Source organism: Hippoglossus stenolepis, chromosome 13 (assembly GCF_022539355.2).
Source record: "Hippoglossus stenolepis isolate QCI-W04-F060 chromosome 13, HSTE1.2, whole genome shotgun sequence".
Lineage (NCBI taxonomy): Eukaryota > Metazoa > Chordata > Actinopteri > Pleuronectiformes > Pleuronectidae > Hippoglossus > Hippoglossus stenolepis.
Window position 1 is genome coordinate 13,606,590 of NC_061495.1, and position 18,449 is coordinate 13,625,038.

Consider the following 18,449-nt stretch of genomic DNA (forward strand, 5'->3'; position numbering starts at 1 on the left):
TTTTCATGTAGGTCGTTCCATGTATTTTGCCACTATTCTGTTGTGTCTCAGTGTCTTCTCGTGTAATCCCAGACTGACTTGTGGGACCAGGGCTCTGTGGGGCTCACTCATCTGTTGCAGGACTCCTTGTTCTTCTTGTCCCTGAAGACGAGCCTTTATGTCTGTGGCTGCAGACTCGAAGTCGTCCTCGTGCTCCAGAATGAATTTTGGACCAATAAGACAAATACCAGATGATGCTATTGCACGGGAGAAATATTAAAAACGCTTTGAACAGTATTGTGTATTTTCTTCTTGGAGACAAGCAGCGTAACGTTTACTCTTTTGAATGAAAAGCTGTAGCCATGAAGGGCTGAGGTCTGCCCCAACAGATCAGGGTCTGATGAGGAGTCTTTGTTTTTCTTTTAACCAGTAGATGGCACAAATTTTCGCTTTTTTTGTACTAACGTATAGCTAAATAAGATTGAACCGTAGAATAAAAAGTCTCATATGAGTAGAATAAGACGTTAGAGTTCGTACACGTGCGCCACAGAAGCTAGTCTGTGCTGTATTTGTACTGAAAGGTCCAGGTTGGACAGAGCAGACATTCTGCAGCAGCATCCTCATCATCATCGCTCTCCTCGTCACATGACCCGCTCACGTCTGCGCCTGCGAAACCACGGACATCAGCGAAATGGAGGTGAGTTGCTCGCAAATGTTGCAAATTAAACCAACGTGCATGTACAAATGGTGCAACCCCACTGGTGTACTGTGACACACGTGCAAAACCGGTGAAGGACTGTGCGGTGTTGCGGTTTCGTGTGCGGGTGTTCTGCAGCTGAAACGCAGCTCAAGAGCTAGCTTACAGCCCCAGCTAAGCTAAGCTAAGCTAAGGGCTGTCAAAAATGCTACAAGCTAAGTGGGCGGTGTTGGCACCTGACGGCTCTCCGTTGGGTTTTGGATAGTTGTCATGATTCTCCCTTATCACAGTTAATGTATTAATGCTGCTATTTGTTGTAGTGTATATATATATATTAATTATGTAATAGCACAGTAGTGGATCTGCGGCTATCCCGGAGAAGGCTAGCTTGTTGCTAAAGCTAACTAGGCCTCTCAGTTGGTTTTACGCACCGTTAGCTTCGCCCTGGTGATTTTCTGCTTCGATATCACATGATTTATTTGATGAAGAAGATAAAATGTCGGTCTGTTGCCTCAAATAAAATTTAAGTTGACCTTTTACAAGCGCAGTTAGCTTGGCCTGGTGCCACCGCTGGAATAACCTCAACGTATCGGCTGTCAAGGATATAGTGACGGATACAAGCACATTTTCTACTGTAATAGTGAAGTAACGTTATGTAACCATGGTTATGACGTATGTGGTGCTATTCTGTAACAGCATTTACGATATAACTTAATTTCTTCTCTTGTTTTGCTTCTTCTTTTTTTTTAGGACTGTGAATCTAAGGAGCCTGAGCAGCTCAGGAAACTCTTCATTGGAGGGCTGAGCTTTGAAACCACGGAGGAGAGTTTACGGGCCCATTTTGAGCAATGGGGAAGCCTCACGGACTGTGTGGTACGTATCTGTAACTTCTGAGAATACACACAGGACATTAAAAACATAGCCACACGCCCCTCCAGCTGTTGACATGAGCCAGTGTGTCGTTTTCCAGGTGATGAGGGACCCCAGCAGCAAGCGGTCGAGGGGGTTCGGCTTTGTAACGTATTCCTCCGTAATTGAAGTCGACGAAGCCATGAAAGCGAGGCCGCACAAAGTAGACGGCCGCGTCGTTGAACCCAAGAGGGCTGTGTCCAGAGAGGTAAACGAGTCCCAGACCAGACGCCAGATTCCAACAGTTAATATTTAATGTGCGCTCACTGATGCACTCGGTTTCAGGACTCCAACAAACCTGGTGCCCATATGACGGTGAAAAAGATCTTTGTTGGGGGAATCAAGGAGGACACCGAGGAGTACCACATCCGGGAGCATTTTGAGAACTACGGGAAGATCGAATGCATCGACATCATGGAGGAACGCTCCACTGGGAAGAAGAGAGGGTTCTGCTTCGTCTCCTTTGATGACCACGACACTGTAGATAAAATTGTTGGTATGTGGTTGTTAAGACTTCAGAGATATCTTGGCTGTTAGGAAATGTTAAGCAATGGTGTAGAGCTACATTCTTTCTCTTCTTTGTCCTTGCAGCTCAGAAGTTCCACTCGATCAACTCCCACAATTGTGAGGTCAGGAAAGCTCTGTCAAAACAGGAAATGTGCGCCATGTCCAACAACAGAGGTAAGTGCACATCACATTACACTATTATATATTTTTAAGTATCTAATCTTGTTTTAAAAATTGGCAACCTTGTTCATATCAGACAGGAGTGGAGGATCTGGAAACTTCATGGGCAGAGGGAGTAATTTTGGAGGTGGTGGCAACTTCAGTGGCGGCAGAGGTGAGTCGTATTCACTTATCTGATGAAAGTGTCTGGTCTCAAAAATGTAAGCAAATTAATGGGCACGGTCATAACCAACTAAACCAGGTACTCAACTTGGCCTGCCCAGACTACAGTTCTATTCTGTGCCTGTGAACTCTCCCTTCGTGTGTTCAAGTGGTTACAGAGCCAGAAGCGATGGATGTTTGTCTTGGTTATATTTTTGAAATGTTAATGATCAACATATGTCAGCATTTTATAAATACTACTACCCTGCAGAACCTCAACACAACAGTGGCCTTATCATATTTACCTGGTCTCATCTGTGACAAGACTTGAAGAATAAACAAAGAAATCACTGTTGTTATAATAAATGTTACCATCCTCATTTTCAGGTGGCTATGGCGGAGGCAGAGGGGGTTACGGTGATGATTTTGACAATGGTGAGTTGTTAATAAATCTTTAGGATGTATAAAATGTATAAATGTCTTCCGAAAGGGTTTTACAACTATGTTATGTAAATACCACACATGAGTTGATTATGTCACGTTAATAAATAAGGTTTGCATGTTTTTCACCATTTTAGGACCAGGAGGAAATTATGGAGGAGGTCAAGGTTATGGAGGAGGCCGAGGGGGCTACGGAGGTGGTGGCCCAGGGTACGGCAACCAGGGAGGAGGATTTGGTGGCGGCTGCGATGGAGGCTATGGAGGCAATGGTGGAGGTAAAAATGAAATTGAAACTAGAATTCTGCATGTTACATTTAGTGCTATGCACGAGCATGAGACAGCTGGAATCAAGTCTGGCCATAATATGGACATTTGGCATCTTCAGGTTATGGAGGAGGTGGAAATTACAACGATTTTGGAAATTATAGTGGACAGCAGTCCAGCTATGGGCCCATGAAGGGAAACAACTTTGGTGGCAGAAACTCGGGAGGACCGTATGGAGGTGAGATTTACCCTCCTAACTCTTCGTGTCACACACGGATCTCAAAACGACACATCCAGTGACCAAATCCTTCCCTGCAGGTGGCTACAACTCTGGTGGCGGTGGTGGTGGTAGCTACGGCTCGCGGCGGTATTAAATATTTCATGTTTTGGTAAGTAGCGTTCAGTTTCACATCTCCCTCTTAGCACAGTACAGAGTGAGCTCATGAAAGTGCAGAATAACTATTTGTTCTATCCTGTATCCATTCAACAGGCTTCAGTTCTTAGCAGGAGAGGCGAGGAGGTGAGCAAAGGAATGGTCAGGAAAGCTGCAGGTTACTTTGAGGCAGTCATCTGAAAGCATTAGAGGAACACACAAGTCAGACTTTACTGAAGCAAGAAGGACTGTATACACAAGACATGAGTGCAGATGATACCCTTCCCTAATTGTGATAGATGTTTCCCGACGAAGACATTTTCCTTTTGTGCGCTGAAGTGTGTGTATATTGTGCCTATGGTATCAGGAGTGAAGATTAAATTGTTGTATTTTTTTTATTTTTTTTTTAAGTCCGATCTTAAACATCATGGAAAGTTTTCTGCTGGGCAATTAATTTTGTCTTTTAATTTGGTTTTTGTCAAATAACATAGTTGCATCAGGCCCTCAGATGAGCTAGAATTACACCACTTTGCTTTCTCACGTTATTATGAGTGCTCAATTCCAAGTGTCAAGTGTATTTTTGATTTTTTTTTTTTGTATGTGAAGCACAGTATGTAAATGGTTCATAGTACCAATGTCAAACTCATGAGGAATCTGGATTAGAATTAAGGGAATCCCTCACTCTTCTTGTTCCTAGCAAACCGAATTCTAGATTTGTTCAAATATTTTGATTAGTAGAAAAAGAGTGAATAAAACTGTATAGTAAAGTAACACGAGGTTCAGTGCGTCATTGGTTCAGAAAAAAAAGATGAAATGAGTTGTTATCTGTTGTCTTCTCTTTTATCAATGTGAAGTTTAGCAAACCAGCCTGTCCAAAACTTTCTTCACCTTCCGGGAGTTTTATTTCAGACGTAATGTGGGTGAATGCAGTGTGTTCATATTCAATGTATTTACTTGAATGAAGGTCAATGACAAGGGAGTCTTGGGTAGTCCTAGTGCAAGGGCCCATACACCACATATGCCAGTGTTGAGCAAGTAGGAGTTTAACAGCCACAAGCACCTGCAGTGTGGCCCTCAGCATCGCTAGTGTGGAAGATTGCAGATGACTGTCAGACAGGACGTCTTCAGCCCCCAGCACAGTGGACCAGTCAGCATTTTGAGAGAGAAAGGAGAAGGCAGCATCGACGCCCATGGAGGAAGCTTGCAGTGTCGGGCCTGGTAGTGAGCATCAATCATCATTGTTTTCCAGGCTAGCTAAACCCTTCAGCAGCCGGTGCTAGCGAAGAAAGACTAGTTCCCGGACACATTGGAGATCCACTCTTTAAGTCAGAGATACTTCAGTTTTGCCAGCCAATGCTAGAGTTGAGACATTAACGAGGAAAGGGAGTGAGTATATTTCACAAAAAGCTGACTTTAAGAAGATGGAGCAGGTAAGAGTAACCACTTTGCTTGATTTACAGATATGGAAAGAGTCTCTTCTTGCTGAAAATCTGTAAAGACCTGATAACATGGAAGGTTCTGGATGGGTAAGACTTTTTCAAAATATTATCCAAGGCTGCTCATATTGTTATATCAACAGTGCATATGTTATAAGGTCTTCTAAGGTAAACTGAGCAGGATGACCCCCAGTATACTTCCATCTAACCAGAATCGGCCTGAGACCTTGACCATACTGCTTGGTTTACCTGTAGTGATGTTATTATCATTTTATTCTCAGCCAATTCTGATCAATTTGATGGTGATGAATCACTCCAATTAACAATCCAAGAGCTAAAAGCTTTGAATCTATTATAGAAAAGAAAAGATTTTTAAAAAGCAGCAAATTTTAATATTAGACAATGTGGAACTATTAAATGGCTTTTTTCTTGGAAAAAAAATTGAAGGGTCAACCAAATCAGTGGTTGTCAAAACAATTTCTTTTAACGAGCAAACAAGTTAATTTATTCATTTCGACTAATAGCAAGTTATCAGTCAAGACATAAAACTGTCTATATAAATCAAGTCATGTAAGTCACAAGGTCCTTGTCATCGCCTCTGATCACTGAGTGGTAAAGAGAAAAGAAAAAGGCCGCACGAAGAAACACTTATTGCTCAAGAGGCATCTCGATCAATGATTAGACTGCTCATAGCAATATAATAAACTAGTGTTTCATACATTTAAGAGTTGGAGCACTTACATGAGCTGCTTGTTAAGGCAACAGTCAAACAGAGTCAGAAAGAGAAGTCAGATCACCCGAAAAGCTGAACCGAAAACATGTCCAATGTGTGAAGACATCTGCCTCAACTGAGAGCAACTTCAATCACAAGTTCAACTGCTGGTAAGAAACAGGAACATGGCAGGGAATAATAACTGGTTATAAAGTAATCAGCATTCTGTACAGGAAGTGTTAGCTATACATTTTACTCTGGCACATTTGATTGACCTCCTGATAATTCTAAATAAGTTCAAATGTCAAGGGTAGTTTACTCTTAAAAATGCGAACTACTGATTAGCTTTTGCTGAAGTATTTAAGGATAAAGCAATAATATCCCTATTATGTCTATAAATTATTTAGATTTGTATAATTTTTGCCTTTTAAAATGAATACGCCTCAAAAACGATTTTCAACCTTCAATAAACTGAGAATGAGTGAGATATGTTTTGTTTCTGTTGTAGAAATAAAATCCACAAATGTGCTGCTTTAAAGTTTCTTTTTTTTTTAGCATTTTGTATTTGAAAGGATTCACACAGAGGCAGGTCACGTTAGTCTCACAGGGGAAAAGACAAAGACATGTTTTGCAACCAGTTACAGGGTAAGATTTCAACTGAGGAATGTAGAATGATGACTTAATTACACATAAAAGTGTAATGAACGTGAGCTTGGTGAAAGCTCACCAGTGTCAGTGAACAGCTGTTGGTTTAAATGATGTGAATGGAAATGTATTGTCTGTTATATGTTCTTAAATAAAAACTTTTTTTCTTGATGTGAGTATTTATTTTTCCGAAAATCCCTTGAAAGCGACACAATGTTTGTATGATACTTGTATGTTGTCGATCTCAAAAGGTTTTGTTAGATTTTCTTGATTCAGACGACCTGCCTTTGTCCCACTTCAGTTCGACACACACTCTGAGGTTTGAAGTGCAGAACACGCCTGTTGTTCAAAGGGCGGTGTTTGTATGTGAAAGTGCACGTAGAGTGCACGCGGTGATTGCGAAAGGCCCTACCTTTGACTACGCTTGGCCAGTGGGCCATTGTGAAGTTGTCATGCACGGTTCACACTGAGCATGCTCCACCGTGGCTCAACAGTCATGCTCTTTGTTGTGTAGCACAATGAGTGCAGTGGGTGTGATCTTTTATTTTTTTACGAAGGGACTTTTACAGCATTAAAAGATTTGGTTTGCTGTACAAACAAGCTTTGCTCCAATAAAAAGAAAGCAGATTGGGAAAAGTGGATTAAACCTGTGACGAGTTTCATTTTATTCTTGCTTCAATGCTCCTATATGGTAAAGCCTTCGAGTCGAAAACCTCACTTAAACATGTGGTAAGTTATGTAATCATTTCTTATGCTATACATCCATCTGGCATCAATCTGTTACAGGCTGTGGTTGCAGTTCAAAACACAATGTTCTCTTCTCAGGAAACTGGAGACCATATAGCGATGGAATAGTTTATTGAAAAGCAGAGAAATAAAAAAGAAAAAAACCTGGGCAGCAAATCATGAAGTGGAAAGTTATAAAATATAGGTAGCAATGATTGAAACAATCATTAGCATACAGGAATATAATATATATATATATACAATATATATACACACAAATACCACGTAACAGTTAATCTCAAATGCGAGTAAGTGTATATTTACATACAATATTGGATCTGTGAGCGTATCAGAGTACAAAAGTAAAATATCAAAAATATTACACATTCAAGAGGAGTAAACGAAAACTATACAATAGTTCTGAGCTACTGATACTTTAAAGCTGAGCGACTACAAGGTTATTGCATAGTATTACTATGTTAACGCAGTACCATATTACATGGGAGACAAGTAGTTGTCCTCGCCCTTGATGAGAGTCTTTTTAACGCGAGGGACGAGGAAGACGCTGCCGTCGGTCGACTGTTGGAGGGAGTATTCGGACGGCGAGTAGGGATTCCCCTTCTCGTCCCGCAGCATGCTGAAGACCTCCAGGTACAAGCTGTTGACTTGCTGCTTCATCTCCTTCAGGTTTGTGATGTTCTGACTCTTCTCGCTCAGCAGACGCTCCTTCTCATCCTTCAGTGAGTCCAGCTCGCCCTCCAGGCCCACTATGTTCTCCATCTTGCGTTTGCGGCAGTTCTGGGCTGCCACTTTGTTCTTGCCGCGGCGGCGTATGTCTCGGACCAGGGCCAGCTGGGCGTCATTCATTGGGTGCTTTGACATCATCTCGTTGAAGTCGTCAACTGGCATATTGATAATCATGCTCACGCTCATAGGGATTTTGAGGGCCTTGGCCCTCTGCTCGTCTCTGGGGAGACGCACATCCGAGTACATCCTCTGCTTGTCTTTGGTGAAAGGCACGTTGTTGTGGCCACTCTCCTCCGCCAGGTTTGTCTTGTATAGTTTGGGTTTCTTCTCATGACGCAGGTGTGGCTGCCCTATCGGTGCGGATAGAGAAATTACTGTCTGAAGATCATCTGGTTGGAAATTTAGCGAGAGCATCTCTGAGTAGTCGGACTCTGCGCTTCCAGGGTTGTGGTCCATCTCCTCCATGTCGGAATCACTGTAATCATAGGACCCATCTCCGAATGCAGATTTTGCCGGTGAACTAGCATTTGGACTTGTGTTTGAGGAGATGCCTGAATCTGAGTCTGGCATTTCAGCCAATAGATTTTGTTTGCCTCTGTCAAATGCATCTCCGGGCGAGAGGCTGTAAAGGTCCATGGGTGTGAAGGAAGGCTTGTTTGGAATATCAGACATGGTTGAACTTTCATTTCCTTCAAGGCCTTGCTGACTGCTGCTTTCTTCCAGGATGGGGTTGGGGTAAAATATGTCACTGAAACTTTCTGCGCCAAAGTTAGTATTTAACTCAGGAGCTTTCACCTCAATTTGGCTAAGACTGTCCGGTGGAGCCACAGTGGGAACAGGTCCATCGAATGTATTGATGAACTCTGCAGGACAAGCATTTAAACTGTTTGTTTCCCCCTCTGCGAGATTGGTCATGGGGTAAAAAGTGAAGTTTGGATTCTGTACTTCGGGGCTGTTTGGAAGAGAATAAGTGGTCGTCTCCAGTGTGTCCTCCATTTGCATGTTCAGGCATTGCTAGAAGAAAGAGATGAAGAATCTTTTGAATACAATCAACATATGACAGTACAAGTTTGCTGTGATTAGTGGGATACAAGGACTTTAACATGAAGCTGTGTGTGTTACATGTGTTGTGGTTGCATGTACACTGCTCTTTTTGCTTTTCATGATCTGACACAAAAACTTAACTTCTTGTGTAACAGGCTTTCAGACTGACCCCATTATCCACGTGCCAAACTTAAGAAGTGCCATTAATCTCATTCAGAACCAAATATTATAATCTGGGATTTACCGTTTGTGTTGAAATTGCCTTATTCCATTTCAAGCAAGCTTAAACAATAAAGATGTGGTCAGTGAGATCCAGGGTATTTTTAGCTGTGTACTTTTTCCAGCTGACAGATCAGTCAAATTATCATGATACACATGGTATTCTGTGTTGACATGGTAAAAATATATTTTGTAAACATGTGTATTATCTTTCGAAGACGTTTCTCTTGTTGTTATTTCACATAACTAAGTGTAAAAAGATAGGCTGTGTCAAATTATTTTAAGGGACAGACATCTGACAGAACCTCTGATTTATTGTGTGATTTCCACGACAAACTAAAATATCCATTTGATGAAATAGCTCAGTAATCACTTATACCAGTCTCCTAGCTTAGTGTTGTTGTGAAGTTAACCGACCACCTTATCTCCACAAAGCAGCTTCTAAAAACAGAAACTTGTTTGTATGACATGTGTCTTATCAGCAGCCTGCCAGAAGAACTAACGCAGGGCCGCTTGATGGTCATATTTGAGGTTTATTCTCCCTAACGCAGTGAGAGGTCAAGGCTACAAATGGCATAAACACTCCACCCACCGGCTAATGCAAATACGAGCTACCTTGAAACGAAACTGATAAGGCAGCGAATGAAAAACCACCACGAACAAACCTCCACCTTTCTGCCTTCACCTAGCTCTGCTAAATGAAGCTACGGCTACTAACCATAAACACCGGATCATACCTTGAGCACCCACCTCCCTAATGCTCTAGAAGGTCTCAACAATGAAACATAATCACAGTGGTATGAGCTCCACATATGTGAGACCTCGTTCTCATAGGTCACACAAAAACATGTTTGTCCCCTGCTGCAGGGCTCCTGCCGTTGATGCATTCTTTGGGTATTTGTCCAACAACACAAACCACTGTGCCATTGAGGCAATAGAATCCATGTATTATACCTGCAGCTCAGGGAGGGACAAAAGCTCCATCCAGGCCTGCTCCAAATCCAGGGACATCCTCTGTGGTGGTGGCGGCGCCGGTATCGGACCTGGGGAGAGGGTGGCTGGTGGCAGAGGGGGCTGCTCCGGGGACATCATCACGCTGCTCCTGCTGCTGGGCACTGACACAGCAGCTGTGTCCAGGCAAACTGAAGTGTCCTGCGAGAGTGTGAGAGTGTTCAGTTCCAACTCAAAAGTGCGTTAACAGCTAGAAATGTGTGGAAATGACTTGGTCAATATTCTTACCTCAGCTTCCTCTACAGGAAACGTCTCTGCCAGTAGCTGTAAACATTCATCAAACGACATGGCATCACCATTCTCCTCTGTGAAGCTGACATTCTGCAAAACAGGTTAAGGCAAATAATATTAATATACCACAGATTGATTTTATATTTATAGAGCTCAGGTCTCTTCTGCTGCAGAATACACAGATGCAAATACAGACTCACCTGTGTGCCGTCACAGGATATTGTGGTAACCTAGCTACAACACAGCCACAGCCTATCACATGTGGTGGGAGCGGACCACCTCTGAGTAATGAAGCAATAAATGTGCGTACCTGTGTAACCTCTAAAGGTGTGACAGCCGACTGCAGCGGGGTGCCGGGAGGCAGCGGGCGGGGTATGTACTCTCCCGTCTCCTCATCGAGCTGTAGCTGAGCGAGCAGGGCCTTCTCCTGCTCCCGGAGCAGATGCAGCCTCTTCTCTTCCTCCAGCTCCCGCTGCCTCTGCAGCTCATGCTCTTTCTGCCGGTGGTTGTAGTCAAACACCTCTCGCCTGGCTCCGAGATCAATGTCCTGCTTCCACAGTATGTCGATCAGGTCCATGTCCTGGGGAGAGAGAACCACGGATCAGTTGAGGGGAGTTCAGAGCTGCAGCCATGCTGCCCTGCAGCGAGAGTGCGAGCGGCACTGGAGTGAGGGAGAGCGTCCCTGCTGTGAAGCGTGGCTGCTGCACCTGCCACACCCTGTCCCTCAGTGTCTGTTAACTGACAACAGCACTAGCACTAATGTCAACAGGGAGAAGCTGCATGAATAATAGATCAACATCTCTGTTTCCCCTGTTGCCACCTCACACCAGCAAGTAGCCTCACTTGATACCCTTTACCAAAGAGATCATTGCCCATCTGATTACACCGAGGTGTGAGTTTGTTCATCACAATCCAACTAATTTGCCCAAGTGCCTTGGTGTTACAGATAAGTTATCTTAAGGAAGAAAAGTTAAACCCCAAACACTCATATCATATTATAAGACATTTATAAAACCAGGAAGTTATAGGTTTATTAGCTTCGAAATGGAGGTTATGTTTTCATCTGAGTTTGTTTGTTAGTTAGCAGGATTACGCACAAGATTTTGTGAAAGATTTTTATTTTTCTCCCCCTTTCTTTAATATTGTGAGATAAGGCATTTTTCAACATTTCCGTTGGTTTATCAGAGAATAATTGATGAAGGAAAAAATCTGGCATGTTTAGGGGACTGATATTTAGTGTGCAATTTGATATTTAGTGTGCAATCCACATAGAAATCCAGATCTAGTGAATTTAAATGTGGTTCCATTAGGGAACTGTTGGGCCATGGCAGAGGCGTTATAGTTTACGACAGTTTTGTTTTTCATTATTCTGCGATGCTTCGATGCTTTATTATTTAAAGTCATATCTGTTGCTGGGTGGAATTACAAACCTTGTTTCCTTATATTTATCTGTATTGTTATTGTATTCCTTGCTTTGTCCTCAAAGTAAATAAGTCACATTTAGTGTTTACACTTATAATTGAGAGCCCCCTCCATAACAGAATGTTAATACACAGCAAACTTAACAACTCTGACAATATTCTAATAACATGTCCTGTTTATTTTCCCTCCCGGGCCGAATGTTATTGTCATGTTATTTTTGTCTTTAAACCAAGAATGTCTAAGACAAACTGTGTCGGTCTCTTCCTCTGCTCTTTTAATTATTTACAGAAGGAAACCATTTCACAAGGCCCTGGGATGTTGCATAAACCCGGGACACTGGTTCATCAGAATATGTCTGAGCATGTGACTTGTTTGTTCCTCAGGTTTTTTGGTAAATGGCCTCAACTTCATCATGCCTCAAGCAGTCATATGGCTAGTAACAGACGTGCGCTGTGGGAGGCAAGACACAGTAAAAAAGGATGTGAAACAGAGGGGAAGTTTTCCACCCCAGAAAAGCAGTGCGAGTGGTAAACCTTGACGATCTATAATAATAATGATGATAACAGCAAACAGTATGTATTTTAAGACACTGTTGACAGTTTTTGTGACGTCTACTGTGTCACTGGAAAATAAGAACCCACTAACCCTCTTTGCCTCTGTGTTGCATCAGAGGCATGACCGCTGAGGGATTATGCGTTACTAAGGCCGCCTGCAATAAATCACACCCACGGACAGAGGTGAGGACAAAGCCAGACACTGTGGCTTCTGCCGGAATGAGGAAGTGCCCTGAAATGTCCGTGCGGGATATCTGAGCACCACACACCACAAACGTGTCACCTGTGTTTTCACGAATGAAAAAACACTCTTATTGCCTGTTTGGTTTGGTCACGCCTCATAAGCTCATCAGACCAGTCATACGAGTCAACGATCTAAAAATGGTCCTTCACCAGCCCAGGGAAAGTTCAATCACACCCTTTCACTTGTCATTGATTGAGCCGTTATACAACGATGTCACGTAACCAAAATTATACTTTTGCTAATGTTCAGTATCAACAGCACACAGGTTGTGTAAATGTGGGTGTGTCTATGAGATCAGGTTATCAGTATGGTATCTGTGATGCGGATGTCACAAGACCTGTGCACTGGCAGCAAAACAAGGAAACAAGCTCAGAATATCACTTGGAATTCCGAGACCTCTGGAAAAGGCAACAAACAGCCATATATGTAAAAGGGAAAAAACACAGAGACACAGAACATGTTGAAAACAAGCCAACCTCTGGGTGTGATAGAGGAGTGATACAAAAGTGTGTTTGCTTTCAAGTGTGGGTTGTTCATTTACCTCTCCTTCAGCTAAAATGAAGAAAGGGCCTCAAGTGGGGCTTGAGTTTATTACACCTTCACCCAGCCATGACCACAGGTGATGAAACACATGTTCCAAAACAACCCCCTCAGGGTCTCCTCAGTCCACTAGGTACGTCCATTTCTCAGATCAGATTCCAGTAAAGGAAGAATCATCAACACCTCATTCGGTTTGTACGAACACTGCGATTACAAGGTTCTTCGACGGGACATGTGATAAAATACATAACTTCAAAACAAACAGCGAGGACAGAGGAAACAGTGCGGTCTTTACAAGAAATCATTCACAATGCACTGGCTTGTGTGTATTAGACATGGGGTCACATGCTGGGAAGAGGAAGGAGGGGAAGGAAGGGGGGGGCATTTACGAGAAAAACCCAGAGAGTTTTCTTTGAGTTTACCCAACTTGTCAGGATGAAAGAAATAATCAGTCATGTTTGTTTTGTTTTTCATTCTAACAGGACTTTTAGTTACTGAGTTACTGATGACTAGCAGAACAGAAAGAGGCGCAAACTAGATATATCTTCATTTAACCCTGTAATACAAGGTGTTATTATGGTGTTGTCTATATCAGAGCTGTTATTGTTATATAATAATGTCTGATCTGGGCTATAACCAGGCTGTCACTTTATACTGGTGAGAGATATTTAAGAATACAACTTTTACCTGAGCTGTCTCCCTATCAGATCACATTATGAGACAGTCAGCAGGTCCGTGTCAGCCACTTCACCTCCTCTCATGACCCCTTATGACAAACTGCGCGTTTACCTGTTGGCTGGGATGCATCACTTCCATTTCCAGCATCATGGAGATCTGTCCCGCCGCGAAGAGACGCCTTCTGGCCGGTAAACGTGTGCGTGTTATTCCCCAAACGCTAGATTAAAAATGGCGAGCGGTCCCGGGTCTGTCTACAGAGTCCGTCGCAGCAGCTGAGCTGAGGGAAATATTGCTTCCTCTTAATCTAATGAACATCACGGAAGCCGAGGCCCTGCCCACCGAGCTGCGCAGCCGGGATCGTCCCCCTCTCTCCGGCCTATGAGGCTGGAGATGAGGGCGGTGTGTGCATGTGTTGTGGAGCCCGCTGGGCCGAGCGCACACGGCAGCCAGGAAGCAGGCTTCTTACCAAATAAAAACACTACACAACATATTTACATAATTTGTATATATATACATGTTTATATATCGACCCCTAAACATGAACGCACAGGTGATTACAAATAAAGTGAAATGATAAAACAAAGTAGTCCTGGTTGTTACTCTAAGTGAAAACTATTGTTGTCTGCATTTTATATGAGAAGCAGTATTAAGTCTCTATCTGCCAATAAACGAGCTCATGAATCGTAATAAATCTAAAGCTACGTTTCCATTTAAATTTCAACTCCGTCATCTTTAGGGTTTCGTTTGGTGCATAGCGCCCCCTGCTGGTGACCAAGACCAGTGTGGAGCTGGAGGCCCCTGGGGCCCTAATGCCCCGTGAAAAGTCACAAGTCACTCAGGGGGGGAAGTAGTACGAGAAGTACGAGAAGTACAAGTACCACAGTGTGACAATACTCAATAACAATACGGTAGTACTTTTTTGCAGATCGGCCCTCTGTAATTATTATCATATTTAGGATCATTATTATTGATTAATTTACTTGTAAGAGCACTTCAATGTTGTAGTTAATGGAGATGGAGCTAATTTTAACTGCTCTTTAGTTTATTGTATACATATGCACCATGTTATTTTCAGTTATTGATCATATGTATATTGTTTTATATATAAAATCTTAACATGGGCAATAACAAATAAGAGTGCGGCTGTGAAATAAAAGTAGAAAAGTAAAAAGTACAGTTTTCCCAGAAAGTAGTGACAGTATTTAAGTATTTAAAGTACCTCGAAACTGCGCTTAAGAATAAGATATGTCATTTCTATCAAGCACCGTCTTTGATAGCTGTATATTTTAATAGTTTATTTGATTGAGGTACTTTCCTTTACATTTCAGAAGGAGATGTTTGACATTTTACTTAATAATCTACATTTATTTGACAACATACCGTTAAGTTAATGCAGGTGAGTTTTAGATTTTACAGACAAAACACATGATGGGTTTATCAAATGATCCAAACCGACAAACTATGACAATAAAATGATTCGTAGTAAGAATACTACTAAATTGAAGCTATACAAACACGGATGTATCAGGAAACAACAATTTAGTTATATCTTGTAAAGTGATAATAATAACTTTATTTATTTAACACTTTTCTTAACAGTGTTACTTAGTGCTATAGTGGGCCTATACGTTTCACTAACACTTGATGAATATTTCAAATTTTGGTACTTTCAGGACATTTTGTTGATTGCACTTCAGTTCTTTGAATGCTGGGGGCCTTTGCTTGCAACATCTCTATTGTGGTACTGTTGCTTTTGCTGGAGGGAAGGTATTCCGAATACGTTGAACACTGGTGGACAGGCCAGTTGTAAACTTTAAATGGCCTCGCTTTCAGTCATTCACAGATCAGGCTGCAGTTATTTGAGAGAATCTTGGGAAGTTGATCAAACCTGGTCCACTGTGACACCTCGTGCGTCAGATCCAGCTGCAGTTTAAAGTGTGTTCGGAGAGGCTGAGTCTGTCATAACACGTATGTGTGGAGAGCCTCACACTGAAGTGCAGCTCGACTGTGCCACTGCGTGAAATTACACCAAAAAAGCCTCGACTCTACTCCCCTCCCATTCCCCCTTCCTCCCTCCCTCCTCCCTCCCTCCCTCCGTCTCCCCCGTGCGCGCTCACGATCACGCGTTCACGTTTGGCAGCTCCACGTCGACATTCTTCCAGCTGCATATAGTGAACTGCACAGGACCGAGGGGGGGAAGAAGAAGAAGAAGAAAAAGGTGGAAGCGGCGGCGGCGGCAGCGGCAGCAGTGAACCACCTCACCGACCAGAGCAGCTCTGCAAGTCCCGCACCACCGACACGATCCGGGCGGTTTGCACCATGAACCCAGCCATGGTGGATCAGCAGCAGATCAAGCTCCTCTGCTTTTTGCATTTTTTTTTTTAAATCCTCCAGACTGTTTGCCCCCCTCGTGTTGGCTTGCAGCTGCTCCCCCTTACGCGTCCATACCTCCCCCAGGTACAGTATGACTTGCACAACTTACTTTTCCTGCTTCATATCACCTCTGCTGCACGATCACTGTGACCCTCATGTTCGTAATGGGGTGTCATTTTATTCCCTTGTGCTGCACTCACAAAGTTGACTGCTGTTGAAGAGCAGCTGCCTTCAAAAGGTGACAGAAGTGAGGAGCTCATCTGGCCCTCAGCACTTTTCCACATTGCGATCATATCCATCTGCATTGTTTCATGCTGAGCTCACTCACCCTCCATGCAGGGCCTGTTCAATTCACAAAGTTGACTAAGCTCAACAGGTAGAATGGATGACACGCTGGTAGAAAAGTGAAATAAAACCCCCTTTAAAGTAGGATCATCCAAACTGGACACTTCACTCATGTCAGCTCGAGTAGAGATTGGTTAATATGTTAACTTTGCAACCATCCAGATGGTCGTGCTTACTGAGGTAAGTGGATATATTTTAGGATGTTTTTCCACTGCAGGATTTATTATTGAACAATCACAAATGGTATCAAGTCGTTGGATAATTGCTGTAGTGAGTTGACACACGTGTAAAAAGTCTCCATATGGTCTGCTTTACCTGCTCTACAGCGAGCCTCCCTGTAGGCCCACTCACAAGCCAAGCATTCAAGTCTCGGCTACATTTAGCACTCTGCTCTAACCGGTCTCATTCTATAGGGGGAATGTCTTCTTGCACAATTGTGCAGTACATTTTGTGTTAAAGTCAAGTAAAGAAAGAAGATAATCCAAAATGGATGTCCTGTTTCCCCTTTCTTACTGCAGGTTAAAGGAGCACCCGGTCAGGAGGAGGATAAGTGTCTCGACACAAGGACAAACCTATGAGGTGGCACTGTGGCTTTCCAAATAAAGTTCTGTGATACACTCAGACTCTAGCTGCCTGCAGTCAGTGCATTACAGAACTTTGTTTTGGGAGTTAATGCTTTGAACCAGTGGAAAATAAGATCCGTCAAACATCGGGACTTTTCAATTTACAGCATGATTGTTGATGAATTTTGTTTGCAAATGCCTTTTTTTTTTATTTTCAAATAAAGTTTCCTCCCTGTTTTTAAGCATTTTATCACAGTCTCTGTCTTTTTTTGATAATCCAACCACACATCATTTGTATTCTACAGTTTAGCAGCACTGTTTCTCATCATTTGTGCACTGCGACTCTGAGTGAAATCTCACTTTAAGAGCATTGCTGTGTGCCATATGGAAGAAGTAGACATGCGTGTCAGGTGACTCCCTGGAGGTGAGGCAGGAAGGTAAACAGTGAAGTCCCATTGAATCACTTTACTCTCAATTCTCTTTATGAATGTACCCATAAATGAAAACAAACACGTGATGAATTTTGACACTTTGATGATGTTGCTTTTAAGTGACTCAGACCAATTATGGCTTAAATATGTGGCAGACATAAGGGGATTAGTCTTAAACAATAGATATGTTATTACCTGAGGTTAAGCTCATGTTAACTTAAATATACAAGATAATACTTAAATATACAATACACAGGGTGGACACTTAGCAAAAATGTAAAACTGATTAAATTAATAATGTACTTTTTATCTGTTTAAATCTATTTTGTGCACTGGACTTGCTTTCCTGTAGAGCAGCTCAAGTGTTAACACTAGAAGAGTTGAATTTCTACTTTCTCCACTTTACAACTCTACAAACTGGCTTTAAATTCCTTACTCAATGAAAAATATGCAACCAGCCCTTTTTATAACGTCTGTGACCCAGCCGCACGCCGCAAAGCATCCTGGGAAACAGGTAAACTGGTGCATTCAGGAGCTGCTCGTTTTTTGTCTTGGCAGTTGTTTTCTTATGTTTAAAGCTCTTTTTAGAATGAAACGAAGATAATGCATTAGCATATTTAACATAGAAAGATGTGAAAAATATGTTATTATATACATATGAAAATATACAGCGACAATAATATGTGTCCTCACTACAAGTTGAAAAAACTAAAACCAGGAATTGTTGGCATTATTCATGGTGAGATTTTCGAATGAGTTGACCTTTTATTTAATAGTTATCGTCTGAGGGTTTAATCAACCAATAATTTTATCAGCCAACAATTTCAGATCTAGTCCTTATCTAATCTAATGCATACCAGCCTTTTAACATCTGTGTAATTATTATTTTTATTAAGCAACAAAGATGGTTACAGATGAAGACTTTGTATGGAACTTTTCATTGTATAAAATGCAGCTCAAAGTGCAAAGAGCATATTAAGACAGGAAAAGATGTAAACACAATGAGAACTATGAATAAAAATGATCCAAACAAGGCT

At 42.2% G+C, this 18,449-nt stretch overlaps 2 protein-coding genes and 1 long non-coding RNA gene across 4 annotated transcripts; 2 read left to right on the top strand and 1 right to left on the bottom strand.

Moving 5' to 3' along the window:
- Positions 1–518: 518 nt before the first annotated feature.
- hnrnpa3 (heterogeneous nuclear ribonucleoprotein A3) lies at positions 519–6,455 on the top strand. 2 transcript variants are annotated; one of them, XM_035174174.2, is made up of 11 exons: positions 519–676; positions 1,427–1,549; positions 1,647–1,793; positions 1,871–2,081; positions 2,177–2,266; positions 2,349–2,426; positions 2,801–2,848; positions 2,992–3,129; positions 3,240–3,356; positions 3,437–3,507; positions 4,952–6,455. In XM_035174174.2, exons 1-10 carry the CDS (start codon positions 671–673, stop codon positions 3,490–3,492), a joined length of 1,014 nt encoding a protein of 337 aa, XP_035030065.2. In that variant the 5' UTR covers positions 519–670; the 3' UTR covers positions 3,493–3,507; positions 4,952–6,455. The 2 variants fall into 2 exon arrangements, with proteins under 2 accessions (XP_035030065.2, XP_035030063.2); XM_035174172.2 differs by lacking the exon at positions 4,952–6,455 and adding an exon at positions 3,609–4,262.
- Positions 6,456–7,125: 670 nt separating this feature from the next.
- On the bottom strand, positions 7,126–14,060 carry nfe2l2a (nfe2 like bZIP transcription factor 2a). Its single transcript, XM_035174171.2, has 5 exons — positions 13,812–14,060; positions 10,573–10,842; positions 10,260–10,352; positions 9,975–10,172; positions 7,126–8,771 (listed from the first exon to the last, which is right to left on the bottom strand). The coding sequence occupies exons 1-5, from the start codon at positions 13,848–13,850 to the stop codon at positions 7,506–7,508; spliced, it is 1,866 nt and encodes a 621-aa protein (XP_035030062.1). The 5' UTR covers positions 13,851–14,060; the 3' UTR covers positions 7,126–7,505.
- Positions 14,061–15,837: 1,777 nt separating this feature from the next.
- On the top strand, positions 15,838–17,231 carry LOC118120178. Its single transcript, XR_004698186.2, has 2 exons — positions 15,838–16,157; positions 16,937–17,231. It is a non-coding gene; the product is annotated as an uncharacterized LOC118120178 (long non-coding RNA).
- The last annotated feature ends 1,218 nt before the right edge of the window (positions 17,232–18,449 follow it).